This window comes from Ophidiomyces ophidiicola (genome assembly GCF_022830035.1).
Source record: "Ophidiomyces ophidiicola strain CBS 122913 chromosome Unknown scaffold_48, whole genome shotgun sequence".
NCBI lineage: Eukaryota > Fungi > Ascomycota > Eurotiomycetes > Onygenales > Onygenaceae > Ophidiomyces > Ophidiomyces ophidiicola.
Window position 1 is genome coordinate 63,856 of NW_026054688.1, and position 25,931 is coordinate 89,786.

General features: G+C 47.8%; 8 protein-coding genes across 8 annotated transcripts; 5 read left to right on the plus strand and 3 right to left on the minus strand.

The window, feature by feature from the left end:
- Positions 1-1,592: 1,592 nt before the first annotated feature.
- Positions 1,593-3,272, plus strand: LOZ57_006627 (uncharacterized protein; the record flags this gene model as incomplete). Its single annotated transcript, XM_049255642.1, has 2 exons — positions 1,593-2,305; positions 2,360-3,272. 2 exons carry the CDS (start codon positions 1,593-1,595, stop codon positions 3,270-3,272), a joined length of 1,626 nt encoding a protein of 541 aa, XP_049105402.1.
- Positions 3,273-3,685: 413 nt separating this feature from the next.
- Positions 3,686-5,613, plus strand: LOZ57_006628 (uncharacterized protein; the record flags this gene model as incomplete). The annotated part of the gene is made up of 6 exons (XM_049255643.1): positions 3,686-3,796; positions 3,851-3,880; positions 3,936-4,243; positions 4,300-4,421; positions 4,479-5,468; positions 5,522-5,613. The coding sequence occupies 6 exons, from the start codon at positions 3,686-3,688 to the stop codon at positions 5,611-5,613; spliced, it is 1,653 nt and encodes a 550-aa protein (XP_049105403.1).
- A 236-nt stretch (positions 5,614-5,849) lies between these two features.
- On the minus strand, positions 5,850-6,542 carry LOZ57_006629 (uncharacterized protein; the record flags this gene model as incomplete). The annotated part of the gene is made up of 1 exon (XM_049255644.1): positions 5,850-6,542. The coding sequence occupies one exon, from the start codon at positions 6,540-6,542 to the stop codon at positions 5,850-5,852; it is 693 nt and encodes a 230-aa protein (XP_049105404.1).
- A 1,404-nt stretch (positions 6,543-7,946) lies between these two features.
- Positions 7,947-9,852, plus strand: LOZ57_006630 (uncharacterized protein; the record flags this gene model as incomplete). The annotated part of the gene is made up of 7 exons (XM_049255645.1): positions 7,947-8,196; positions 8,250-8,310; positions 8,369-8,627; positions 8,676-8,882; positions 8,934-9,281; positions 9,344-9,621; positions 9,687-9,852. The coding sequence occupies 7 exons, from the start codon at positions 7,947-7,949 to the stop codon at positions 9,850-9,852; spliced, it is 1,569 nt and encodes a 522-aa protein (XP_049105405.1).
- Positions 9,853-10,936: 1,084 nt separating this feature from the next.
- Positions 10,937-18,589, plus strand: LOZ57_006631 (uncharacterized protein; the record flags this gene model as incomplete). The annotated part of the gene is made up of 4 exons (XM_049255646.1): positions 10,937-10,982; positions 11,028-15,583; positions 15,638-16,561; positions 16,622-18,589. 4 exons carry the CDS (start codon positions 10,937-10,939, stop codon positions 18,587-18,589), a joined length of 7,494 nt encoding a protein of 2,497 aa, XP_049105406.1.
- A 506-nt stretch (positions 18,590-19,095) lies between these two features.
- Positions 19,096-20,819, plus strand: LOZ57_006632 (uncharacterized protein; the record flags this gene model as incomplete). Its single annotated transcript, XM_049255647.1, has 4 exons — positions 19,096-19,098; positions 19,156-19,576; positions 19,636-20,059; positions 20,132-20,819. 4 exons carry the CDS (start codon positions 19,096-19,098, stop codon positions 20,817-20,819), a joined length of 1,536 nt encoding a protein of 511 aa, XP_049105407.1.
- Positions 20,820-21,516: 697 nt separating this feature from the next.
- Positions 21,517-23,492, minus strand: TNA1 (High-affinity nicotinic acid transporter; the record flags this gene model as incomplete). Its single annotated transcript, XM_049255648.1, has 9 exons — positions 21,517-21,782; positions 21,843-22,160; positions 22,225-22,326; positions 22,382-22,738; positions 22,801-22,923; positions 22,983-23,028; positions 23,086-23,200; positions 23,257-23,419; positions 23,480-23,492. The coding sequence occupies 9 exons, from the start codon at positions 23,490-23,492 to the stop codon at positions 21,517-21,519; spliced, it is 1,503 nt and encodes a 500-aa protein (XP_049105408.1).
- A 912-nt stretch (positions 23,493-24,404) lies between these two features.
- Positions 24,405-25,153, minus strand: LOZ57_006634 (uncharacterized protein; the record flags this gene model as incomplete). Its single annotated transcript, XM_049255649.1, has 4 exons — positions 24,405-24,518; positions 24,584-24,718; positions 24,777-24,896; positions 24,968-25,153. The coding sequence occupies 4 exons, from the start codon at positions 25,151-25,153 to the stop codon at positions 24,405-24,407; spliced, it is 555 nt and encodes a 184-aa protein (XP_049105409.1).
- Between the last annotated feature and the right edge of the window lie 778 nt (positions 25,154-25,931).

A 25,931-nucleotide genomic window follows, 5' to 3' on the forward strand; every position in this document is an offset into this window, starting at 1 on the left:
ATTCATTTGCAATGGAAAGTACAGTTTGCAGCCAGCAAAGAATGCATTGAAGAATGAAATAGCCCAATTATCTGCGCGGAGTGTTGTATTTGCCAGTTTAACCCCTTCCACATAGTGGAACTTCGTAAAATAGAGAAATATCAAATCAGTTATTATATAGCAACGAATATACTTTAGTGATTGGAAACGGAGAAATGCCCATTTCGTAGACGGCGCTTTTGAGGCTGGTATGCTTGAGATTTGATAGCTCCACCCAATGCCACGGAGATTCAAACACATTGCGGTTGCCCATTTTAGTTTTGAGAAAGATAGGGAGGGGATCGAGAGTGCTTCGCGAGGACTTTCTGTTGAGCGCCAAAAATCCTGTTCAGGCTTGCAGAAAATCAGTCTATCCAGGGTACCGACAAACACTGTCCAATGAACCCCAGACATGGCCCGACCAGCAACGGAATTTTCATAGTGATTAATGTAGGTAGCATAGGCGAGTGCAGAGATAATCGGAACAAAAATCAACGACCGGTTTTTGAAAGGGGGTAGGGAGAGACACAAGAGCTGGCTCAATGGCAAAAGAATGTGTGGAAGAACGCTCCCGTTAATTGGATTAACAATCTCCTCCTCTTTAATTAGCATATTTGACATGGAAATACAGTGTTTGCTGGCAGACGAGACAAGGAGATACCATCACAAGTATGCAAGCCCGTTAAAACTGACTTATAATTGGAACTGATGAAGAAATATGGATTACCTCTTAGAGGCCAGCGTGGAGCGCACTAGAATCAAGCCACTTTCCGGGCAAATGATATTCGTGGAGAGCCGTCAGATGATCGATCTGAGTAAATCTTACGTATAGCTGCACAATAGCTGGTCTGCATATCGGCAGACATGCATGTAGACGAAATCACCAAGAGCCAGGTCGCACGAAAGCCGAGCCAACAGAAAACTGTGGTATCCAATTGGGCGATAAAACTCACCAAATCTTTATCGCTGATGCTGAAAACGAGGTCTGAGGGGTCTGTTTGACAAATAGCTAGTTATAGGCTTTGATGCGCCAGTAAAACAACCTTGAAGATGCTTTAAATCGCGGAACGATAACAGAGTCGGTGAAGTAAGTGGATGAATAAGGGTATGCTTCCGGGAATGTAAGACCTGCTAATTCTGGCTATCAGCTCCGAATGTATGTCTCATAGCGGTGCAGGAACCATGCGTTGGTCCTGCGGGGATACGGGGCAGGCCTGGTAAGTATCCCTCGCGCTCGGGCGTTGTGGCTGGGTCGGAGGATCGCAGCCATCCGCCCGTTCGCTCTGTGTGCACCTGAAAGATTGGAATCCCTGGAGCTCATGGCGGTTCGAACGTTCGATGCTTGCTGCATTCTGGTTGTACAGCGAATTGATATCAAAATACCGCTTTACCGCTAGTTAAGTACCATACCAAGACGTACTGTATCTGTATGTTTTAGCGTATGTAAATACTGTATACGCTTTTACAGTAAAACAAACCCAAATCGTACAGCTTTGGCACTTCGTAAAGGTGTAAATAGCAGCGCGGTTGCTTTTTGGAATTGGCAATAGAAGATTTGGAACACCAGCGAGAAAATGACTGAGATTTTACGCATCCAGGGGTATTCCCTCTTCTCCCTACCATGGAGTGTGCAGTTCATTGCCTTCGTCATCGTTGCTTTATCTCTTCGATACATCCGGAGTATATGGTTTCAGTCCTCAAATTCGTTTCCTCCAAGAGTGCACACATGGCTCCCCCTTTCTCTCGATTATATCGCTCGCTCAATCATCTATAATTATAAACATCAGAACCTACTTCTCTGGGAAGAGCTTTTTGTGAAACACCATCCTTCTGAGACCCTTGAAGTGAAGATAGGTTCTAAGTCCATCATAATCAGCCGAGATCCAGAAAATGTGAAGGCAATACTTGCCACTCAATTCGCCGAGTATGGAAAAGGAGAGAATTTCCATCGGGAGTGGAAGCCGTTTTTGGGAGACGCAATATTCACGACTGATGGCGACCAATGGCACTCAAGTCGTGCTTTAATCAGACCCATGTTTGCAAGGGATCGAGTTTCTGATCTATCAACATTTGAGAGGCATACCTCGAAACTGATAACCATTTTGAGCTCACCAAAACTGGAGGGTAAACCTGTCGACGTCCACAATCTCTTTCTCCGGCTGACAATGGACATCGCAACGGACTTTCTGCTTGGATCCAGCGTGAACAGCTTGGATAATCCAACCAATAAATTCACAGAAGCTTTTGCAACTGTTCAGCAGATACAAAGCTGGATCACCATGGCTGGGTAATTGTCACTCTAGATTTCTTCTTAAATGAAGCTGACTTATGACATAACCAGGCCATTCCAAACCTTTATTCCAAAGGAGGCATATAATCAAGGGCTTCAGACAATCAATTCCTTTGTTGAACCATTCATCACAAAAACACTGGCACTGCTCCCAGAAGAGCTTGAGGCAGCATCATCAAAGGAAACAAATTTTCTCACTGCACTTGCAACATTCACTCGTGATCCAAAAATGATTCGTGACCAATTGGTTTCAGTACTGCTAGCAGCTAGGGACACAACTGCAGCCAGCCTATCTTGGGTGATATATGAATTATCAGCACAACCGGGCATGGTACAGCGATTGCGCCGAGAGATACTGTCCACAGTTGGTCCAGCCTCTCAGCCATCACATACCGATCTCAAAAGCATGCGATATCTTCAGGCAGTTCTCAAAGAGACCCTGCGTCTGTACCCTGCCATTCCATACAATATGCGTCTCGCATTGAAAGATACAACGCTCCCGAGAGGTGGGGGCCCTAGAGGAGAGCTTCCTATCTCGATAAAGAAAGACACTCTTATTGCATATTCTCCGCTTTCTATGCAGCGACAAATGGGGCTGTACCCTGAGACCTACCCAGATAAACGCCCATTTCCGGACCCTAGCAAATTCGAGCCAGAGCGTTGGATCTATAATGGAAGAGATAACGGGGCCTCAACCGCAGCCCTTCCGGAGGGTGTTGATTGCAAGACTGGCCAATGGATCCCAAAGCCATGGACGTATATCCCCTTTAATGGCGGGCCTCGGATTTGCATAGGGCAGCAGTTTGCCCTGGCAGAAATGGCTTATACTCTGGTGAAAATTTTCCAGAAATACTCTCGAGTAGAGCGACAAATGGAAGAGAAAGAGTGTGGAGTGTTGCGAGCGAATATTGTTCTAACACCGGCCCATGGAGTTAGAGTCGTGCTGTTAGAAGATTCACCGTAAAAACTACTCAGTACTCTGCTTATATAGTTATTCATTAATAAGGAATGGAGAATTTACTTACTAGAAAAATTGAATCCATTACCGAGTATTGTTGTAAAGAATTAGTTACACATAACTTTAACAGATTGCGGGTGCAGAGTTGTGATGTTGATTAAGGTTCTTAGCCTCGGCATGAATTTGCTGGGGCTTAAGCAGATTGGGTAGACAGGTAAAGTCAGGGATGGGAATCTGCAGGGTTCATCATTTGGACCCATTTGAAAACCCGCGGCACATATAAAGCAGTAAACCACTCCCCAACCCATAAGGATTTGGCTGCAATGTGTGCTGCAAAATGGAAAATTAGAGAAGGTATTTCTGAATAAAACCTGCTTGGTTGCAATAGTTGTCGGGAGGTTCGAATATTCCTGATGACAATGACGAATTGTGAAAAGGAAACCCGTTCTGAGGAGGGACAAGTTCCATTACCTTTAAAGAATTCAGGAAAGAAGCATCGCACCACTGGGCTTGTTGTCGTGGCATTGAATGTACGCCTTTCTATCTGCAAAGTTTGGGTGTGATGCTAATCTCGAAGCCACTAGCTTGCCGTTTTCCTTGCGGCTTTAGATGGGGTACGGAAGTCACCGTTACAGTGTTACCTTTACTGATCATACCAAATGTTCTCAGACAATCGTGGCCACGGCTCTTCCGCGAATCGCGGAAGACTTAGGCTCCGGGTCTGGGTATGCATGGATTGGCTCGGCTTATCTATTAGCAGTCACCGCTGCGCTGCCCGTCTGGGGCAAGCTCAGCGACATATGGGGTCGCAAGGTTTCTATTTTACTGGCCAATGCGTTATTCTTTTTTGGGTCACTCATCTGTGCCTTATCAATCAACATCGCTATGTTAATAGCAGCTAGGGCTATCCAAGGAATTGGTGGTAGTGGGCTAGTGATTTTGGTGAATATCATCATTAGTGATCTTTTCCCAATAGCGTACGTATGACTGCTTCTATGGATATTGCATGTTGTCGCTGTTCTGACCGCAATAGCGAGCGTGCAAAGTACTTGGGTATCACGAGCGCATCTTGGGCATTGGCAGGTGCCATTGGGCCGCTGATCGGAGGCGCGTTTGCGCAGAATGTCTCCTGGAGGTGGTGTTTCTACATTAATTGTATTCCTGACAGTTTCTGCTTTTGCCATAATGACGAGTGCAGCTAACGACTGATAGTGCCATTGGACGCGATAGCGTTTGTATTGCTGTTAGCGTTCCTCAAAATCGACAGCCAAAGAATGGATTTCATAACATCCCTGAAATCAATTGATTATTTTGGCATGCTAGCGATCATCGGAGGGACTGTTATGCTGCTTCTTGGTCTTCAATTCGGCGGTATTAACGAGCCATGGGATTCTGGAACAGTTATTTGCCTCATAGTATTTGGTGCTGTGCTGATAGTCGGCTTCCTTTTCATGGAGTGGCGAGTTACAAAGATACCAGGCAAAAGACCAATTATCCCGCTTAATATTTTCCAGCAACCGTCGACACTAGCAATTCTCATGGTCTGTTTTCTGCACGGGATAATCCTCATCGCGCCGTTCTACTATTTGCCACTGTTCTTTCAGTCTGCTAGAGCTGCAACTCCGATTCTCTCCGGAGTGTATGTGCTTCCTCTCGTTCTGTCCTCGTCGTTTGCCTCGATCTTTGCCGGTGGATTTACCAAAAAGACAGGCCGCGTTGTCGAGCCGATCTGGGTTGGAGTCGTATTGTCTACACTTGGTCTTGGTTTGCTCATCGATTTGGATACGAGATCAAGTTGGGCAAAGTTGATCATCTATCAGCTAGTATTGGGGATCGGCATCGGGCCAAACTACTTTTCGCCAGTTCTTGCGTTGCAACGAGTCGTGAGGCCGCAAGATATCGCAATTTCAACATCGACCTTAGGATTCGTGCGTCAGCTCGGATCCGCGTTATCCGTTGTTATCGGGGGCGTGATATTTCAAAGCCAAATGCAGAAAAAGGTATCAACACTGAGGGAAGCTCTTGGGCCGAGAGCCGATCAATTTAGTGGTGCCAGCGCAGCAGCAAGCGTAGAATTGATTAAACAATTGCCTGAAGCACAGAAGCAGTTAGTAGAGCAGACGTACGCAGCAAGCATTCGGCCAATGTATTATGTGTACATGGGGCTTTCTGCTGCAGCATTGCTCACAAGCTTCTTCATTGGTGAGTGTGGAGCCACTCTGATAGAGCGACCCAACAAGTCTAACAGTAAACAGATACAAACAAGTTAGAACAGAAAGCTGAGAAAGAAACCGAGATGTGTCACGACAAAGCTAGGGATGAGGAGGAAGGCAATCAGCAAGGTTGAGGGAATGTCGAGTTGTGGCGCTAGTGATTATTACTAGTTATGTAACTAACTAATACAGCAGAAGGTCGCGTGGTAAGGTATATTGTGTATTATCAGGGCATTAATACTAGCCGTAAATATGCGCCTAGGCTACAAGCGGCGCGAGATCGCTTATCTCAACCTCCCCCGTAAAGAACCGCGCAACCTCTCCCTAGGCCTAGACGGCTTCTGTCCGTATCTACATGCAGGCCCGTGTTCTACCGGCTTCCCTCTGCATTTCTGGGACCCCTTGCCGTGAACAGCAAGACACAGCCAATGACATGGGCCTGGACGTTGTCAAATTCCTCCGCGAGATGCCGCACAAAATCCTCTTTCCCATCTGCCCAATTATCAAATATCCCTGTCTTATTGTAGAACCACATCAACAGCTGACCGAATAGGTTATGTTGCACACCAGATCCGAGAACAGTTGCGCCGAATACCACCCCATTATCCTTGAGGTACGGTTTAACATTGCGAAGAACTTGCAGTTTGTTTTCTGGGGGGCCAGGGAGAGTATGCAGCAAGTACATGAGCGAGACGGAATCATGGCTGCGCTCTGGCGTAGAATGAAGAAGTGGCCTGTGCAGCGCATTGGCCAAAACACACTGAACCTCCTGTGGCCGGTGGTCCCCCTGCTGGATTCGACTTACTGCCTCCGATAGGCAATTTGGGTTAAGATCGACAAGGGTTAATGATAAGATGGCCCCGCCGGCTTGAGAGGGGAGGTAGCCAGTGCCAACGCCGACATCGATATGACGATGGCCGACGTTAGCTCGAAAGAACGGGAGCAGGATTGACTTGGTTGAGCAGCGCCATGCAAACGAGCAGCTAAGGTAAAGTACCCAGACATCGTAGAGGAAGAGAGCAAGTTGTTGGTAGTATGCCGCCCCGGCGTTGGTTTCCGGCATGCTTTCCGAGAATATAGAATTGGAACTGCGGAAGAAACAGCCATGCCACTTGCCAAAATGTCCTCTTTTATGTCTCACTTTGAAAAAATACGAGCCCAGAGGAGTTCCGGGGAAGTGGGTATGCACGAAGGAAGATTAATCATAGGTATAAGGCACAGACGTATAGGGGCATGCGCGAGCTGGATATTCCTTGTCAGGAGTCAGTCGAAACAGCCGGGCCAATCGCCACAGCGCTTATGTGTTGGTCTAAATAACTACACTTTGAAGATGGCGCGTCTTATTCTACCACTGCGTATCATTCAGGTTGGATCATCGTCTATTTTTAGCGCTATAGAACGGCTCGTGAAAGTTTGGTCATCCTCTAAAGCCCAACAGCTAAGGACAGTAAAGCCAGAGTATCGAAGAACCGACGAAGCGACGATCAGGAAAGTCCGCGATTCCCTGTCTCCTAGCACCCCGGCTCCACCCACTTGCGACCTAGAAATTAACGGAGACAACATTCACGGGATGCCGGTGAGGGGCCGATATTCAGCCCCCTAACCCCGCAAAGATCCGTCTGGCCTGGAGCCTTTACTTCGTATCTATCCTGAGCCGGCAGTGAAGCTAATAGTCTAACAGATAAGAGGCAGTTGCCCGTGACATGCATTGGAATCCTTCCATACGCTAGACTACGAAATCTCGCGCGCTCAGCTTTGATACCAAGGCTTTTAAATCCCCATTTCAAGCGGCAATGCATGCAGATCAGTGCATATAGCAAACGCCGGTGGCCTTTGTGTGACCTTCTAGTATCTGAATATGTTGCAGTTCAATTCCAAACCGGAAGGTGGGCCTTTTTTTTCAAAAAGAAAAAGCCTGGTAGCCGAAGTTTGGCCTGCATTACGGCCATGTGGTTGCATAAATCCTCAGGCTTTGTGTACTTACCATGGTGGATACGGATAAAAACGAAATTTCAGTTTCAAGCTGCGTTTGCTCGACAACTGTGTCATGTTCATGTTGACCTCTTTGCATATTTACGAGATGCCATCTAGTCAATACACAGCCTCGTACCAGAACAGCGGTCTGCGACCTAATAGTGAGTTGTTTTTGTAAATGAGATTCTGATGGAAATAGTATTACAGAATAAGAAAGTGGTGTGAATTTTGAGAATATATAGGACAAATTCACAGGAAATAGGAACCGGACCTAGAGTTATCAAACCTATCGAACCGATCTTAGATGCCGTTGCTAGAGCTGCGAGGGATATCTTGATCGACTGAGTCCACCCTTGCACATAGGTAGGGTGTGTGTATTTCATAAATTGTGACTCTATTGGCATCCCTCATTCTAAGTCTCAGTGGGATAGGCGATTCGTTTATGATTATCTCAAGAACCGAATCTGATTGATATTCGTTTTACCAAAGAAACATGTCTCTCGTCAGTGAGCTGCTGAAATCGGCTGCCCTGCCTTCCAATGCTATCGCTTTAACTGTGGCATTTTTTTCAATATATATCGCATACTGGATCGCGGTTGCGATATACCGATTGACTTTACATCCACTTTCGAAGTTCCCTGGGCCATTTCTCTGTCGAATCTCCTGGATATACCAGATTTACTATGAAGCGATATTGAATGGACGAATGCTCGAACGACTTCCTGCATTACATGCCAAATATGGTAATAAAACACCCAGCCTATCCTATAACTCTGCTCTAACTCTTTCTACATAGGGCCTGTTATCCGAATAAACCCAAATGAGGTCCATATAAATGATCCCGAGGTATACCATACGTCAGTCCACCCAATGAGCCAAGTTGTGCCGAAATAGCAAACTGACATCAACACTCAGTATCTACAAGCAACAAACACAGTTTGTCAAAGATCCGTACGCCTATAAGCTGGGAGCACCAAATTCCTTGAGTATGACACTTGACCCAGAAAAGCATAAGCATCGAAGAGAGATTCTGAACCCATCTTTTTCGAAAAGACGGGTACACCTGCTTGAGAATATAATGTATGAAGAAATGGATAAGGTGTTTGAGAAAATTCTGCCAGTTATTGAGAATAACGAGCCAGTGCCCATTCAAGATGCCTACTATTGTTACACTGTGAGTTTGACATGGTGAAACTCACACTTGCAGGCTAATTATATGTAGGGTGATGTGATATCACGATATCTTTTTGGAAAGAGTTTAAATCTGATCGAACTCCCAAATTTTGCTGCAGATCGCATTGCTCAACTCAGGTCCTTTACGTCGAGTATATGGGTTTCAATCCACATCAGCTTGGTTCGAAACATTATTCTTTCTATGCCCCGCAGCGTTGCCAATGTTGTGGCTTCCGGCTGGATGAAAATTGTCTGGGTAAGTAGACTGAGATAAGATTGATATAATACTCACCCGCTCAATTTTTAGTTCTGTGAAACTGTTGCGGCGGAGGCAATCGAGGACCACAAAGTCAATGGGGGGAAGGAAAAGGAGTTGGGTGAAGAAAATATATTTGATCGAATGCTTAATGATAACGTGAAGAGAGAGATCTTAGGAAAGCAATCCCGACCTATTGGTTTTCATGATCTGGCAGACGAAGGCGCTTCAGTTTTGGTTGCCGGCACTGAGACTACTGCAACCACCATTGCTTTTGCAACCTACTATATGTTGTTATTCCCTGAAAAACGACGTAAGGTGCTTGAAGAAATTGCTACAGTCGAGAGAGATGCGAATGGCCGTCTACCTCTTGTAAAACTCGACGCTCTACCTTATTTAGTGAGTGTTATTGACTTCCACTACCAGCCTTACGGGTTTAGGAATAACAGGTGTTATGACAGACCGGAGTTATCAAAGAGACACTTCGATACACCAACGGCGTTCCTGGACGTCTTACCCGTGTTGTTCCTAAAGGTGGTCTTTTTGTGCCTGCAATCAATGACTATATTCCGGAAGGGTGTGTGGTAGGCATTAGCCATAATCTTATCCATACGAGCCCAAAGATTTTTGAAGACCCCTTGGAATTCAAACCGGAGCGCTGGCTGGGACAAAAAGGCAAGGAGCTAGATCACTGGATGCTCGCTTTCTCGAAAGGAGCTCGGGACTGTATTGGCAAGAAGTATGATTGCGAATTCTTCTATTTCCCTTTTAGGATCGCTATCTAACACGTCGAACCCGCTTTAGCCTTGCATACGCAGAAGCCTATATCGTGATTGCGAACATTCTCACCAAATTCGACCTTGAACTTTTGCCGGGAACTGCCAAAGACATGGAAATACTGGACCGTGTAATTGTACATTCTCGTCGGAATTTGCGGGTCAAAATGAGACTCAAGAAGATGAGTGCGTGAGATAAGATCTAGAGCTATGAACCACTTTGTGCTGTTATTTACAGAAATATCTTACTCTTAAATTTTATGCTACCTTTGTGGTTCTTTCATACCTACTAAACCCTTTGAAACCTCCCACTTGGATCGAGACCCAAGCTGAAGGTCTCTGTAGCCTTCTTTCATATGATTCTAGGCCTAAGGCTTCTACCGGTAGCCCCGCTTGAGCAACACTGCATTGTAAATTTATCCGGCATACATACATGGCACGGGGATTTCTGCTGGATTCACTCCCGTTCGATAATTATCCGATCGGATCCTTCTGCTTCCGCTGTGTGCGAACTGCGCAGGATCTAGATTCCTAAGGCGTCGGTCAAGTCGCTGTAAATTATTGGCGATATTGTGGGCGACCATGATCGCTCTCTGCTCTCTGCAACTCCACAGACCGTGCCATCCTTGAGAGCCCGTAACAACCACGTTGATGATGGCCCCCAAATTCGAAAGCCCAACGGAGACATGCAGATCGCTAATCAGCAGACACGGAGTGAATAGGCTGAGCCGGAATGGGTCACGAGAAAGGGTCTAAATGGCGTAGGATGACTCTTCGGCCATTATCACCTCTTTGGGCAATAGGTATTTGTGACGGTACTACCCAAGTTACGATACGAGGCTGTATGAGGAAGCGAAATACGAACGTATGTATGTACAGTACCAACGTGGTTTTTCGCCGTTTCATCTAGAACGTGATTGTAATTGTAAGGAAATAACCGTAACTTCTAGTTTTGCGATTTCTCGCAGGGATAGAAGCTGGATAACCGATGAAGAGCAAACTATTTCAGGACCCAACATAATGTTCAGCCCCATTAATGCGATGGCCCATTCGAGGCGGATTGTAGCTTATTTCTGAGATACCAGCGTGTCTGCTGAAACCCGGTCGAAGCAGAAGGCGGGTCAAATCACGCATACGATGGTATTGGATATCCGAATATCAGGGCGGCTGGCTCTCCAGTCCCAAGCATGTATAAAGAGAAGACAAGGACGGCGGATTGTCACTAAATCTGTAAATCATTTGATTCAACAAATGCAATCATAACCACTGTCATCCAACATGAAGTCAGACGAAGGACAGGAGCCTATAGCCATTGTTGGCGCGGGTAAGTACTATAGCTTCTTTTAATAGCATTCACTAACATAATTAGCATGTCGGCTACCCGGCGGCGTAAACAACGTCGGTGAATTCTGGGAATTTCTCATGGATGGGAGGTCTGGGTATTGTGACATGCCATCAAACAGAATGAATATGGAAGCGTGGCACCACCCAGAGGGAGTACGGCCAGGAAGCATTGTATCAAAAGGAGGTTTTTTCGTTCAACATGACGTGGATAATTTCGACAACTCATTCTTCGGTATCAGTGCTGTTGAGGCGGGCTCAATGGACCCTGCACAGAAGCAACTCCTTGAGGTAGCCTTTGAAGCTCTTGAGTCCACAGGCTTAAGTTTGGAACAGCTTCGAGGCTCCAACACAGGCGTATACGTGGGAAATTTTGGTCTAGATCAAGCATTGATGGCGCTAAGAGACCCAGAGTATCTGAGCCCATACACATCAACAGGCACTGGTGGTACAATTCTTAGCAACCGTATCAGCTACGTTTTTGACCTCAAGGGCCCCAGTTTCACTCTTGATACAGCCTGTTCATCCTCACTATACGCCCTGCATCTGGCATGCATGGGCTTGCAAAACGGAGATTGTACTGGGGCCCTTGTCTGCGCAGCAAATGCCATTCGAAGCGTCGAAGGGCACCTCATGTCTTCAAGGCTGGGTGCTATTTCCGCCACATCCAAATGTCATACTTTTGACTCTAGTGCGGATGGTTATGCCCGTGCTGACGGGTTTGGCGCCATATACGTTGCGAGACTGTCCGACGCAATTAGATCCGGCATGCCAATCAGAGCAGTTATCAGGGGAACTGCAATTGGTGCCAATGGCACTGGCGTCGGCCTCACTCACCCAGACAGCGCAGGACAAGCCAAAGTCATTCGCAAGGCCTATTCCAATGCCGGCATATCTGATCTTTCTCAAACTGGTTATTTTGAATGCCATGGAACCGGAACCCCAGTGGGTGACCCAATCGAGACACACTCCATTGGCAGTGTTTTTTCCAGTACAAGAGTACAAGACGATCCTCTATTAATTGGGTCAGTGAAATCCAATCTCGGACACTCGGAGGCCGCCGCTGGCATCTCCAGTCTGATCAAGACGGCCTTAGCGATACAAAAGAAAATTATACCAGGTACCATTGGTGTGGAAAATGTCAATCCGGCTATCAAACTGGATGAATGGAAGCTCAAAATTGTTACAAATGCTTCACCCTGGCCAGCGAACATTCCGATTCGCCGGGCGAGTGTCAATTCTTTTGGATATGGTGGAGCAAATGCCCATGTCATCCTAGAAGCCCTCGAATCCGTCCTCCCATTACTTAAGGCAGCCATTCCTTGGCCTTTGATCGGAGGGGTACGACTTGATAACCAAGAAAGTTCTATTGCTTCAGAGAATGGGGCAGACTCACCTTCAGGTCGCACATACTCTACACCACTATCATCAGAGCCTAATGAAAATGGCTTGGATGTCGACGACCTACCGAAGGTAATCCTCTTCAGCGCGAAGAACCGTAACTCTTTGGAAAATATGACGCAGATTGTCAAGGAGCAAGTCATAACCCGACGACCTGGAGATATTGCCCATACCCTTGGTAAACGGTCCAAATTCACGCATCGAGCAGTGGCAATTGTCAAAAGTGGGTGCGAGCCTCAATTTACCACTGGCGAAACCCCAAAAGAAACTAAACTCGGGTTCATCTTCACCGGCCAAGGAGCCCAATGGCCACAAATGGGAAAAGACCTCTTAAAATTCCCAGTCTTCCAGGAGAGCGTTCATAAGATAGATCTTGCACTTTCAAGTCTTCCACTAGCTCCATCATGGACTGTGGAAGAAATGATATTGGCAGAACTTACCCCGGCGGAGATGGACGAGCCACGAGTAGCTCAAATTATGTCTATTGCTGTCGAAATTGCACTAATTGACCTTTTGGCTGATTGGAATATTCACCCCACAATTGTGGCAGGGCATTCCGCGGGAGAAATTGCTGCGGCGTATTGTGCTGGTTATTTGACAAGAGCAGAAGCTGTTGCTGTGGCATATTACCGAGGACGTGCAGTCTCGGAGACTACACAGCCTCCTGGAGGCATGTTGGCAGTAGGAATATCTGGTGAAGAAGCTGAGAAGATCGTTCCTTTAAACAAAAGTGTCGTTATTGGCGCCATCAATTCACCTAGAAGTGTTACGCTAAGCGGCGATGCGGATGCTATCACGGCAATTAAGGAAGACATGGATAGCAGAAAGATTTTTAACAGACTTTTGGCAACTAAGGGAAGGGCGTATCACTCTCCACACATGGAGTCTGCAGCTGAGGCGTACACCATTCCTCTCCACAACGTGCAGAGGGATGAGCAGCGGCCTGAAATCAAGGCTCAATATTTTTCAACTGTCCTTGGTTCTCTGTGGACTGAAAAGGAAATCCCCATGTCGTATTGGCGCAGGAATATGGAGAGCCCTGTGTTGTTCCATCCCGCTATTTCTAAAATGCGAGACGCTGGAATGACACACGCACTGGAAATCGGGCCCCACAGTACTTTGAGATCGCCAATACTCGATATCATCAAAGCTTCCAGCTTAAAAATACCTTTCCAATACATTGGCGCTATGAAACGTGGGGAAGATTGTATTCAAACAGTTTTGAATGCGTGCGCGGAGCTTTGCCTAAGCGGCTTTAAAGCCAACCTTGACCATGTAAACGGAGGTGGATCGTTCATAGTGGATTTCCCATCTTACGGTTGGGACCACTCCATGAAATTCGTGACAGAGAACCGGGCGGATCGAGAAATGAGACTCAGGCCATTTGCACGTCATGATTTGTTGGGTTCTAAGACTCCAGGGACAGCTCTCAGCATCCATGTTTGGCGAAATATTCTGTCTCTGAACAATGTCCCTTGGTTGATGGATCACAAAGTAGGCGAGCACTACATTTTCCCAGCTGCAGGTTTCATGTCTATGGCAGTTGAAGCAGCACGGCAAGTCAAGGAAAATGATGCTGATGCCTTTGTCCTTGAGGATGTAAGCATCGGAACAGCGCTGATGGTGGACAATGAGATTGAAATCTTCCTCACAATGAAGAAACAGCATCTGGGAAGCACTACAGTGTCAAACATTTGGTGGGAGTTCAATGTATCATCTGTCAAAGATGGAATTTCGACTGAACATGCCAAGGGTCGCATTAGCTACCAGGTCGAGTCGAAACAACATAAGTTACCAGTTTTGTCAGAATCGGCTTTGCCATTCAGACAGCGAATACCAGAGAGCTACTGGTATGATGATGCCACGAAGGCAAAAGGTCTTGTCTTTGGTACAAGCTTTAAACGAATCTCCAACATCTTTTTAGACTCAAAAGAGCACAGAGCGACTGCGGATATGGTTACGGAGACAACACCCGAAATGACGGGAATGAAATTCGAATCCCAGTATGTTGTGCATCCCACAGTGTTGGACAATTGTCTCCAACTATCCGTGCTCGCCGCAGGCAAATCAAGCTCTAGCCAGGCATACGTCCCTGTAGGCGTCAGCCGATTAACCATTCTCGAAAAGAGAGGTGAACATGATCACGCTAAACTGGAGTCCAGCGGTAGGTATATTGGATTCAAAGGAATGCACGGTAGCGCTCAACTTCGAAACCCTGATACCAATGAGGTTATGATAAGCCTACAGGGCTTGCGTTTCGTTGGCATCCCAGCATCTGGTGATGCTGTCATTCCCTCGAAGAGAGAAGTATTTTGGCGTTTGGTTTGGGACGACGATTATAATGCCATCGCTAAAAGAAACGACGAAGTATACTTCCCGGAGGAAAAGTATTGGCCTAAACAATACAACTATCCACGAAAACGCAGAGTCCGGTTGGTACAGATGGCAATTAGGAGGTTTTCCCAGAAATACCCAGAGCTGATGACCATTGAGCCTGTAAACGTAGAAAACAAACACTTTATCGAGTGGGCCCACTGGTTACTTGAAGGGATGAAAAAAGAATGTCTCGGTATATATCACATGGACCCAGAAGAATTAGATATCGAGATTGAAAAGGAGCGTCCGTTTGCCCCTCCAGGAACGGAATGGACATGGGCATTATATGAAAACCTCCATCGCATCATCAGTGGGGAAATTTCGGTCCTCGACATCGCCACTAACGATGAAATGCTGGGTAAATTCTATGCAACACAGCTGATTTATGATAAGTTTAAACGAGCAATCGAAATTTTGGGTTACAAGTACCCGAATATGAGAATTCTCGAAATTGGTGCAGGAACTGGTTCTGCAACAGAGCTTGTTTTGAAGGCACTGACCAAAGGCGGAACAAAGAGATATTCCAGTTATTACTATACTGATATTTCAACGTCCTTCTTCATTCACGCTAGTGACAAGTTTTCTCAGTATGAGGATATCGAGTACAAGCTGTACGACATGGAGAAAGATCCGGAGGAGCAAGGTTATGAGGCGGAATCTTTCGACTTGGTCATTGCGTCTTGCACTGTTCACGTTACCGCAAACATCACAAATGCACTGCAGAGTATTCGAAAACTCCTGAAGGTCGGGGGAAAAATTCTTCTGTCTGAAATCACTGCTGAATGGCATGACCAAACATTCGCAATGGTATTTCATCCCAGAAGTATATTTTTGATTTGAAGGGGCTAACACTTTGCCTAGGGGTTGTTGCCAGGGTTTTATAAGGGATACGATGAAGGGCGGACTCGTCATCCTTTTTGGACACCAGATCAATGGGAAGAGGCATTCCCAAAGGCACATTTCTCTTCATTGGAGCTATCCGTCAATGATATCCCCGAAGACCACGGTTTTACTGTGCTAAGTGCCTCAGCATTGCCGATGACAACATCTGCAGAGGAAATTCAACCACAACGCGAACAAACAATCACGGTTGTTCATCTTTCGGAACCCACACAAGTGTCTGGGCATATTGAAAAGCTGGCTATTGAACAGGGACTGTCGGTTCAACACAGACGTCTGGTGGCCGAAGGGCTTGAAAAATCGGAAGAATGGGAGGGATCTGGTCGCATAATAGTTCTGGCAGAGCTTGAAAGATATATTTGGTCCAAAATTGCAGATCAAGAATGGACGGAGTTCCAGAAAATGATGCGCACGGCGGAGAGCATTCTTTGGGTAACTCAAGGCGGTCTAATGGCAGGAGACGAACCTGAGGCGTCCTTGATTAACGGCTTCTTTCAATGCTTGGATATCAATCCGCAGATGCGTGTCGCTTCGATGGACTTTGAGAAGAAGGCGGCTAGAGATGAGAATATGGCATGGGAAATCCTCTACCGAGAAAGTCTGCTACCCAAAGAAATCGATAAACAGTTTCGGCAGCAGAATGGCAAATGGCTTGTATCCAGATTGCTGCCAGACGAACGCCTCGTTGAAGACTTTGGCCGATCTCAAGGGATTGACCAAAATGCAGTCGCAACACCATTGAAAGAGCTAGGGCCAGTACAAATCGGTACTACGGATCCGGGTAGACTGACGGCCCTGGTTTTCCGCCCTGATACTTCTCTTCGAGAGAGCTTGAAAGCAGGATATGTTGAAGTAGAGGTAAAAGCGGTAGGCATGAACATGGTGGTAAGTACCTCTCAATCCCAGGGAAGACATATGAGTCAAATAGTAGCTTACAAAAAACAGGAGCTTAGTGCTTTAACTGGAGGGTACGATACCGACGACCTCAGTTCGGAATTTTCAGGTATTGTCACTCAGATCGGCCATGGGGTAAGGGATGTGATGGTCGGCGATAGGGTCTTTGGTATGTATGCTGGAAAATTTGGCAATATTACTCGCGTTCCAGCCGCAGTATGTCAGAAAGCGCGTGATACGAACGATACTTTTGAGCAGCTTGTCTCTCTACCATCAGCATACTGCACGGCTTGGTATGCGATGGTGACTGTGGGCCGGATCCAACCCGGCGAGACTGTGCTTATCCAGAGCGCCACAGGAGGATTCGGAATGGCAGCTATCGCAATTGCACGCTTCCATGGGGCTGATATTTATGTCACCGCGGGATCCGTGGCCAAACGAAAGCTCCTTGAAGATATGGGAATCGCGGCAGATCATATATTTAGCTCCCGAGAAATTTCGGCATTTACAGATTTGAAAGCTGCAACAAATGGCCAAGGGTTTGATCTGGTTCTTAATACTGCATCGGGAGATTATTTCCGGGAGGTTTCTTGGCCCCTGGTAGCACCGTTTGGGCGATTTGTTGAACTGAAAAAGAATGACATCGTTGATAATGGCAATATCAGTTTAAAAAAATTCAACGAGGGTGTCACTTTCATCGCCGTGGACATGCATTATTTGTGCGACCGGAAGCCAGAGATCCTGATAGGACTGATGAAGACAATTGGTGCACTGTATAGAGCTCGGCAGATCGATCCATTGCCAGTAAAAAGTTATCCGATATCCGAGATCGCAAATGCCTATACAGAGTTTTCACGCTTCCAACATACTGGAAAACTGGCTTTGTCATACAACCCGGAGGATCTTATTCCGTTCGTACCTGAGCCCAGTGCTGTTGAATTCCAACCTAACGCAGCATATCTCATCGCTGGAGGCTTGCGGGGCATCGGAAGCTTCCTCAGCAGGTGGATGGTGCGACAAGGCGCAAAACACCTTGTTTTCCTTGCACGATCGGCCGTCGAAGGAGAGGCCCAGGAGACGGTAGACCACCTTCGAGAAATGGGCGCCGTTGTTCACGCTGTCCAAGGAAGCGTGTGCGTGAAAGAAGATGTCAAGAAGGCGTTCGAAATCTCTGGACTTCCCATTCGTGGTGTCGTCAATTCTGCTCTCGTCCTTCGCAATAAAGACTTTGCTCGACTCACGGCAGAAGAAGTCCACGACACTTTTCATCCAAAGATCGAGGGCAATATTTACCTTTACGAAGTCGCACAGGAGCTAGGGGTGACTCTAGACTTTTTCGTTATGCTTAGCTCCTTGACCAGCGTGTCCCATGCAGCAACTCAGGCTTCGTACTCAGCAGCTAACTGCTTTATGGATGAATATGCCCGATATCTCCGAAAACGAAGTGTGCCTGCGACTAGTATTGCCCTGGGAGTTATTGGAGATGCGGGGTTCATGTCACGCAATCAACATAATATGATGCATTTGATGCGAAATGGACACTACGTGACTCTCGGTCACGAGTTAATGGAGCAGTTTGGCACCGCTCTCTTCCGTCAGGAACCAACAGATGCATGGGGGTTGGAGAACCCCATCGCCCTTGGAACAGAGCCCGCAAAACTTGGAGCGTTGGTGGACACCGGGAATGTGCCTGAGCCCCTCTGGGATAGAGACGCGCGCTGGGGAGTTATTGGTATCCACGCAACACGAAAGGGCCAGAATGACGGCAGTGGAAAGAGTGGGCTCAATGGAGCGAGCAAGGTCCTGGATATGGTGGTTGAACGCCTAGCGAAGCTTCTATGGATGCCTGTTGAGAATTTAAACTCCGAAGTTAGTCTTGCGTCGCTTGGTATTGACAGCATGATAGCTAGTGAGTTTAGGCATTGGGTATATCAGACCTTCAAAAAGAACGTCAGCATGATGGAAATGCTGGCTCAAGATATGACAGCAGAAAAATTGTCTGAGATACTAGAAGGATAGGAGACAACACTGTTTGATAGCTAGGAATATATCAAGTACTTGTTGAACTGGCCCTGTTTGCCTTAAGGATTGACGTCGATGCCCAGCTTCGAAGCCGAGTCACGTGTTGTATGTGGCTGGTGAGTGGGCCTGTGACAGAATCGGCGCGCGGCAGGCGTAACCTTGAGTCAGAGCTAAACTCTATACGGACTAGCATAACTATTTACATAATCACCCTAATCCTAACCGCGCACTGGCCAGCTGCCCGCCATCAACCGCCCTCCATGGTCGCGCGGGATCTCAGACGCCTTGTACTCTGTACAGCACCCGTCTTTCCTTCACTTTGACATATCTAATTTTACTCCCCATACTCAAATCCAGGGTACTGCGAAGTCCAACGATCCCTACTCGCCACTGGCAACACAACTGCATGTGTATACCTGCTGCAACTTGACCTTTCGCTTTCCCCGAAACGCTGAGCAATATGCACTTCTGCCACAATCCAACGTCTCAGTAGCTCATTCAACATGGTATGTTAATCCCTTGACACCTTAGAACCCCCACTATAAGAGTTCATATAATTAAAGTCTAAACTTGCCGTCTTTCCAATTCAGTCTAGGAACCTTGGCTCACCCCCAGACTCTAATGACCCCCCTTCTAGAAATTTATTATCGCAACCCACTCAAACACGCTCAACAATAGCGTCTCAACTACGCCATCTTCGAGAGCTTATATCGGAATTCCAGGGCGGAGATCTAGAGCAGAGAGACCGTGCCCTAGAGACCCTTGACCGCGAATTAGAGGAGCTTTCGTCCGCCACTGCATCATCCAATCTGCTCGACCGGCCCCGTACTTCCAGATCTGGAGATAACTCTGAGAGACGAGAACGGCTACGGCGTGTTATACAAGAAGCGTCGACTTCCCTGCAGTCTCATTTGATCCATTCCGGCTCAAGGCCCGTAGGCACAAGCCGGAGGCATAGGCCCGCCATGGCAGCCAACTCTCAAGGTCAGGCTTATTCTGACACCGTATAATCATAATCTAAAACTGACTGTGGATCAAACTAGTAGCAGATGCACAGTTTGAGGATCCCAATGAAATAAACAGCACCCAGCAAGGAGAAGCTGTGGAGCAGACTGAAGGCGCTGGTTCCCGTGAAAATTCTTCTGATAGGCACCATTCAAGCCGGCGACGAAATAAACGAATCAAACTTGATTCAGACGACAAACGCGAGGGTATCCGAGGATTCAGTTATGGGCACTATGGCCAAGTTGTTCCGGGTCCTTTGGAAATGGAAATTCTCAGCTGTGATGGAGGTGCATGTGGAGTGAATGGTCGAAGCTCCTGGCCAGAAAACGTCCTATTAAACGATAATTCGGTATTTAGCGCGAAAAGTGAGAGGTGCAACATAATTCTACGACATCAAGGCCAAACTCCTTTCTGCTTGAACCGTTTGATTATCAAGGCCCCAGAATCTGGACTTGCTGGACCGTAAGTGTCTCCTCCACATGTTATCATCATGGCATAACCTCGTGCTAACATCAATAATCTTTGATAATACAGATCTGGTATCCGCGAAGGCATGATATTTGTGACGATGACTCCAGATGAGATGCTTAACCGTACAGCCCGATATCACATATTATATTCCTCTCGACGACATCGATACTCTGTAGAACACGGCAACCGGCGTTTTGTTAAATATCGAACCTCAGCTCAGAGAAGGGATCGTACTGTTCTCGTACATCCCAACCATCCACCTTACTGTCGGCACCGCACCTTTAATCCCGCAGACGCCGATGCAGCCCCGAGCCAATCCCCTGCCCCCGATTTCCATGTCGTAGTTCAACAACATGACGGTTTATACGACGCACCACCAGAAGACGACTCCGTTGACAGCCTCATATCTGACGTCGATGAAGAGGAAACCGATGACGACTGCGGCATGCCCTGCCTAGCAGAGCTCGACAGCGAGGAGAGCGACGACGATGTGCTCGAGTCTTCCGACCGACTTCTGCACGATCTCCGCCGCCAAGTTCGACGGCCGCTAGGCGTCGACCCTAGAAACCAAGACCTGCGCAGTCGCTTTCTGTCCCATTTCATGACTCTTCCTCCGGGCGCACCCGCGGATAGCACCGAAAATGCGGCGCGGCAGGGGCCAAACAACGAACAGGTTCTTGCTCCGCATGCTAAGTTTTCTATTGGAGGACACAACGACGCGGTCACCATCAAATTTAACCCCCCGGTGTAAGCTTTACTCTTGCGGGCCCCCCTCCCCTCATCCTGCATCCCCCATGCCCCCTGCTCGTTTACCCTTTTCCAGTCGCTAGCACTCCACCAAACTAATAGAAACAATTCTGACAGGTCTGGACGCTTAATACTAATCAAATTATGGAGCCCGTTTGGAAACGGAACGGTTAATATCCAGAATATTACGGCGCAGGGCTACTCGGGTCCTCGATTTTTCCCCTCGTTACAGTTTAGATAGTCTTGTTCCTAGAAGTTGGCGTGCCTCGGAGAGACGTGTTGGGATATCATTCCGCTTATGTTTTATCTGATACCATATTTGTATTTTAGCGATAACGGTTATGTATAAATTCAATTGTGGATATCATAAAGAACCAGGTATAATTTCCATAATCGGCAACATGTGACTCGGCGATCTTATGTTTGTTCAAGGACGTGATTGATGTAGTGGTATTTTATTTTTCACTTCTCTTAGAGTAACATGCATAGCATAAGGATTGGTGTAGTCTAATAGATACAAATCCAGGCTATAAACACGAAGATAGAGAGATCTTTATGTGTATCATCATCAAACAGAATCAAATCATTAGCAACAAACTCGTAAAACTAGTACAAACAAGTACAGCATGACCATCCGACGCCGAAGGGATATATCTAACAGAATAACGAAAGCCTTTTATTTTGGCGCCCATAAGACTCCTCTATAATTGATAGCGATATTCCGGGTTCATATCTCCCAGCAGATCCCTCTCTCTCTTCTGTTCTGGAGTGAGATCCGCATCATCAGCTTGAACAACACCTGCAGCTGCGGCCTTGTCACGGCTCTTGTTGCGGTACATGAGCAAAGCAAGATATGCCATGCACATAAGTGCTGAGAATACAAGGAAAGCAAGACAAATGGAGTGGCCGGGAATGAAGCGGGGGGAATCTTTCTGGATGAAAGAGTATGTGGCGATGATACCACCGACTAGAGGTGAAACAGGTTAGAAAATAAGTGCTTGGGGAAATCGAGTGAGACAGTACATACTGTTACCAAATCCGACTTGCCATCCGGTTCCAACGCTTCGGCGCTTGTGACCGCTCAAGTTCATGGCGAACCAGCAAACAATGATGGGCATAGCGCTGAAGGCACCGGATGTGATGAGGAACAGAGCGAAGTATTGAACTCTGCGCGTGGCGACGCCATGAACGTTGAGGACGATTGCAAAACCAGCGATAGCGATAAAAATGGGTAAGACTGCGAAGGCGAAACGATGTTGTAAACGATCCGAGAAATAGGCGAGGATCATAGCAACTGCAAATGCCACAGCCCAAGGGGGGATGGAGTAGAGCTGTGTTTCGATGGCTAGAAAAGTGGATCAGCACGAGGATTTTTCAAATTGATAATACTAATAGAGCTTCAAACATACCGCTATATCCAAATGTCTTGATAATAGTGGGAGCGAAATAAGCGTAACTGTAAGCCGGGACAATCATTCCGAAGTACATCAAGCCTCCGAGGAAGATCTTGACTGCACGAATTATTAGACTTTACTTCGCTAGCGATACAAGGAACAGGGCACTTACCATCCTTGAGCACATCGAGAACGTCTTTCCAGGTAAGTGAGACATGGTGACCAGCAGTTCCGACATCCTTAGCGAGCTTCGTCTGGATGAAGGCGCGTTCCTCCTCGTTCATCCATTTGACATCTTCTGGGAAATCCGGGATCAAGAAAAACCAAGCGACGGCGATGACACAGGTGAGAACACCTTCCAGAATAAAGATCCATCGCCAGCCGCGGTAGCCGCTCATGCCGTCCATTTTGCCGATGGCGCCAGCCAAGAGGCCACCAAAGGCACCCGCGAGAGTGGTGGAGCTAAAAAAGAACGAAAAGCGCTTCTGCGCTTCTGTGCGCTTATACCACATGCCCATCAGGTAGAAGCCTAGGCAGCGTGCTTTGTTAGAGTCTGTGGATGAAACACGGGCGAAACGCATGTGAACTTACACCCTGGGAACATGCCGGTTTCAAAAAGACCCAGGAAAAAACGAGTGGTCAGCAAGCCAGCATAGTTCTTCACAAAGCCCTGAACCAATGTGACGAATCCAAAGAGGAACATGCAGAGTGACACTTGACGCGCGCATGTTAGCTTGTCCTGCACTTGGCATGCAGGTTAGAGGAGGACTTACACCACACATGAGGACGGAGTTTCTTCAGGAGAATGTTTGATGGGATCTGGAAGAATGATCAGTCAAGACAAGAAGGAAGAGTAGATGGTGTTGTGATTCCTACCTCAAAGAGAATGTATGGGATGAAGAAGATCGTCAAGGCAGTATTGTATTGGGTGCCAGATACGATTTTCAGGTCCTCTCGCAGGCCAAAAATAACAGCGTTACTGATATTCACACTACATAGAAGAAAATTAGCACAGAGTATTCATGCAAGTAAGAGAGCAGCACGTACCGATCCAAGAAGGCCAGGAGGTACAGCACACAAAGCACAGGCAAGATGTGCATATCAATTTTGGCCATCAGCTTGCGCTCGGTGGTCGAGACCAGCTGGGGGGGACTGCTAGGCTCAGCGCCATTTTCGATGGAAGTCTTCGACGGGGACTCGATGTCCGCCACTGGCAGAGGTCAGCACACAAGGACGGCAGCTTTGATAGGGCAGCAGGCTGGCAACTCACCCTCTTTACCCATGACTGCAAGTGAGGCAGCCGGCGCGGGCAATCGGCAGGCAAGCCAGAGAAATCAGAACCAGGCTCGCAGGGGTACACAACACACAAGGAGGCCGAGAAAAGAGCAGAGCACAGAAAAAGAGCGAAGCACAGCGGAAGGGAGAGAGAAGAAAAGAAAAGAAGCGGGCGCAAAGATAAACGCGGGGAAGACCCAAGGTTTTTCAAGCTGCGTGAGGGTTGCAGCACCGCGACGAATTCCGCAGCCGCTGGCCACGGAGTCGCCGATCATGCCTGGATCGGGGCAGCTTCGCCTGGGGGGGGGGGGGGGGGGGGGGGGGGGGCGGGGGGGGGGGGGGGGGGGGGGGGGGGGGGGGGGGGGGGGGGGGGGGGGGGGGGGGGGAGAGGTCCGGTCTGGCCTCGTCGGGTCAGCCTGGAGGCCCGGCGACGCTCTCGAACAACGAACAACAGCGGCGGGGGGCGCCGGCCAAGCGGGCGCGGGGTGAGGATGTCTGGCGCTGACACTCGCGGGTCTCAGACGGCGTGAAGTTCGTGCGCGCGCAATCGCCGCGAACGGGCGGGCACGTGACATGGCGGCGGCGATCGCGCAGGGGCCGCAGCGCCAGAGCTCCGTTTCCGCGCGTCGCCGCCGGCGGTGAGACGCGGCCGGCCATGGTGCGAGCCGGTCCTGGCGTGCTGCCAGCTGCAGGCTCGGTCTACGAGAGCGAGACGGCGGAAGCTCGGTGCCCAGTTGGCGAGTTGGTTCATTAACTAACTAACTGACCATCTATCTAACTACCTAACTAGCCAGCTACTTGCGACAACAGCCGCCTTGGGACGGATATCAGAAACGGCACAGCCCTTCGCTACGCCACCCCCGGTGACCCAAGACAACCTCCGCACAAGCCTTTCTCCCGCCCTCACTGCTCTATGGGCTCTACTTCTGCCATTTCAAAATGGCCTCTTTCAGCTCCTTCTCGGCCGCCTTGATTTTGGGTGGAAGGGTGCCGCTGCAGTCAATCTTGTGCTTGTTCAGCCTGTCCACGGTTTTCTGAGGAATGAAATAATTGGGTTAGTCGAACCATTGCAACAAACGACCGAGAGCCCTGAACCCACCTCAAAACCGCCCTGGAAGTGCTGTAGGGCGTGTCTCATCTGCCCATTACCAAGAAACTTGTCTTGCCCAATGGACGTCACGATCATGCCGAATGCACCCGTGGCCCTTGACTTCTCAGCTGTCAAGTCCATAAGCTGTTCAATGTTAGGACGCTGCAGTCATGTTTGCAAGTTAGGACAGGGCTGAGCCCACCCTTGGAAAATTGTCACACATTCCCTTGATATCTTTGGGCGGCAACGGTTGAGGGTCTTCTAGGGCACTTGCAAGCTCAATATGACCGCTCCCAACAATGTCGATCCATGCAGCCAGTTGCTAACCCGGGTTAGTTGTCAGCGTTGAAATAAGGGGAGTTGTAGTGATCAGTCTCTACGGAGTACACTGACACTTAGCGATAAGGGTTTGTTGCTAACTGATAGGCGGTCTAGTTCTTTTTGCCATTCATTAAAACCAGGATTGAAAAAATCGTTAAATGTTGCCGATACTTTTTCCCAGGCTTTTGATTGAGCCGACACAGTTGAAGCCGCCAAAAGGCTGAGAACAATGAGGAATTGCATATTGGGAAGGATCATGAGAGAAGACTCAAAAAGAAGATGGGATTTTAAGATGTGTAATTGTGCTAAATGATGAGGGCTCTTGTGGCTATATATATTTCGAGAATCGTCTGCTGTGCCCAGATCATCTGAAGTCTCACTGCACACAGCTCTCGGTAAACTGCACGATGGAAGGCCTTGCTGATGCATGTATGTGCCCACACGGGTATGCAAAGCAATCCGTGATCCGTAAGTGAGGGATCCCAGGATTCCTCCAGCAGGTATTGTCTTTACAGTAAGCTATAGTAATATTGGCCACCTTATTTAGAAAACTAACCTTCTGTTTAAAGAGAGAGCAGCCTTACATAGTAATAAGTACGAAGTACTCTACACTAAAACTATCTGAACCTATCCAGCCCTTCGAACGGCTTTTTTTTTAGTTAGTGGGTACCACTGTTATGTACGGAGTATGTATAATAATAATAATAAGCCATCCAGGGGCCAGTTCAAAGCGTTCGACGGAAAGCGGGTGAAGTTTAAATTTCGCAGGCAGCCTGGGCAATCCTGCTCAAGTAGGCAGGGTGTCTCGCATAAGTTGTTTATCGTCTTTGACGATGCTGGAGGCAGATGTCCTTCATAAGCATAGACCATTTAACCACACAATAATGGCCAATATGTTGGTATCGTTGTATGTATGTATATCACGTCCGGACTGGCACATCTAGCGTTTCTGTCTAGCCTAACTAGTTAGTTAGTGCTTAGCTGGGCAAGGCATAATCGAAGCCCGTGGTTAAACCGCAAAGAGTCTCCGTCCTGG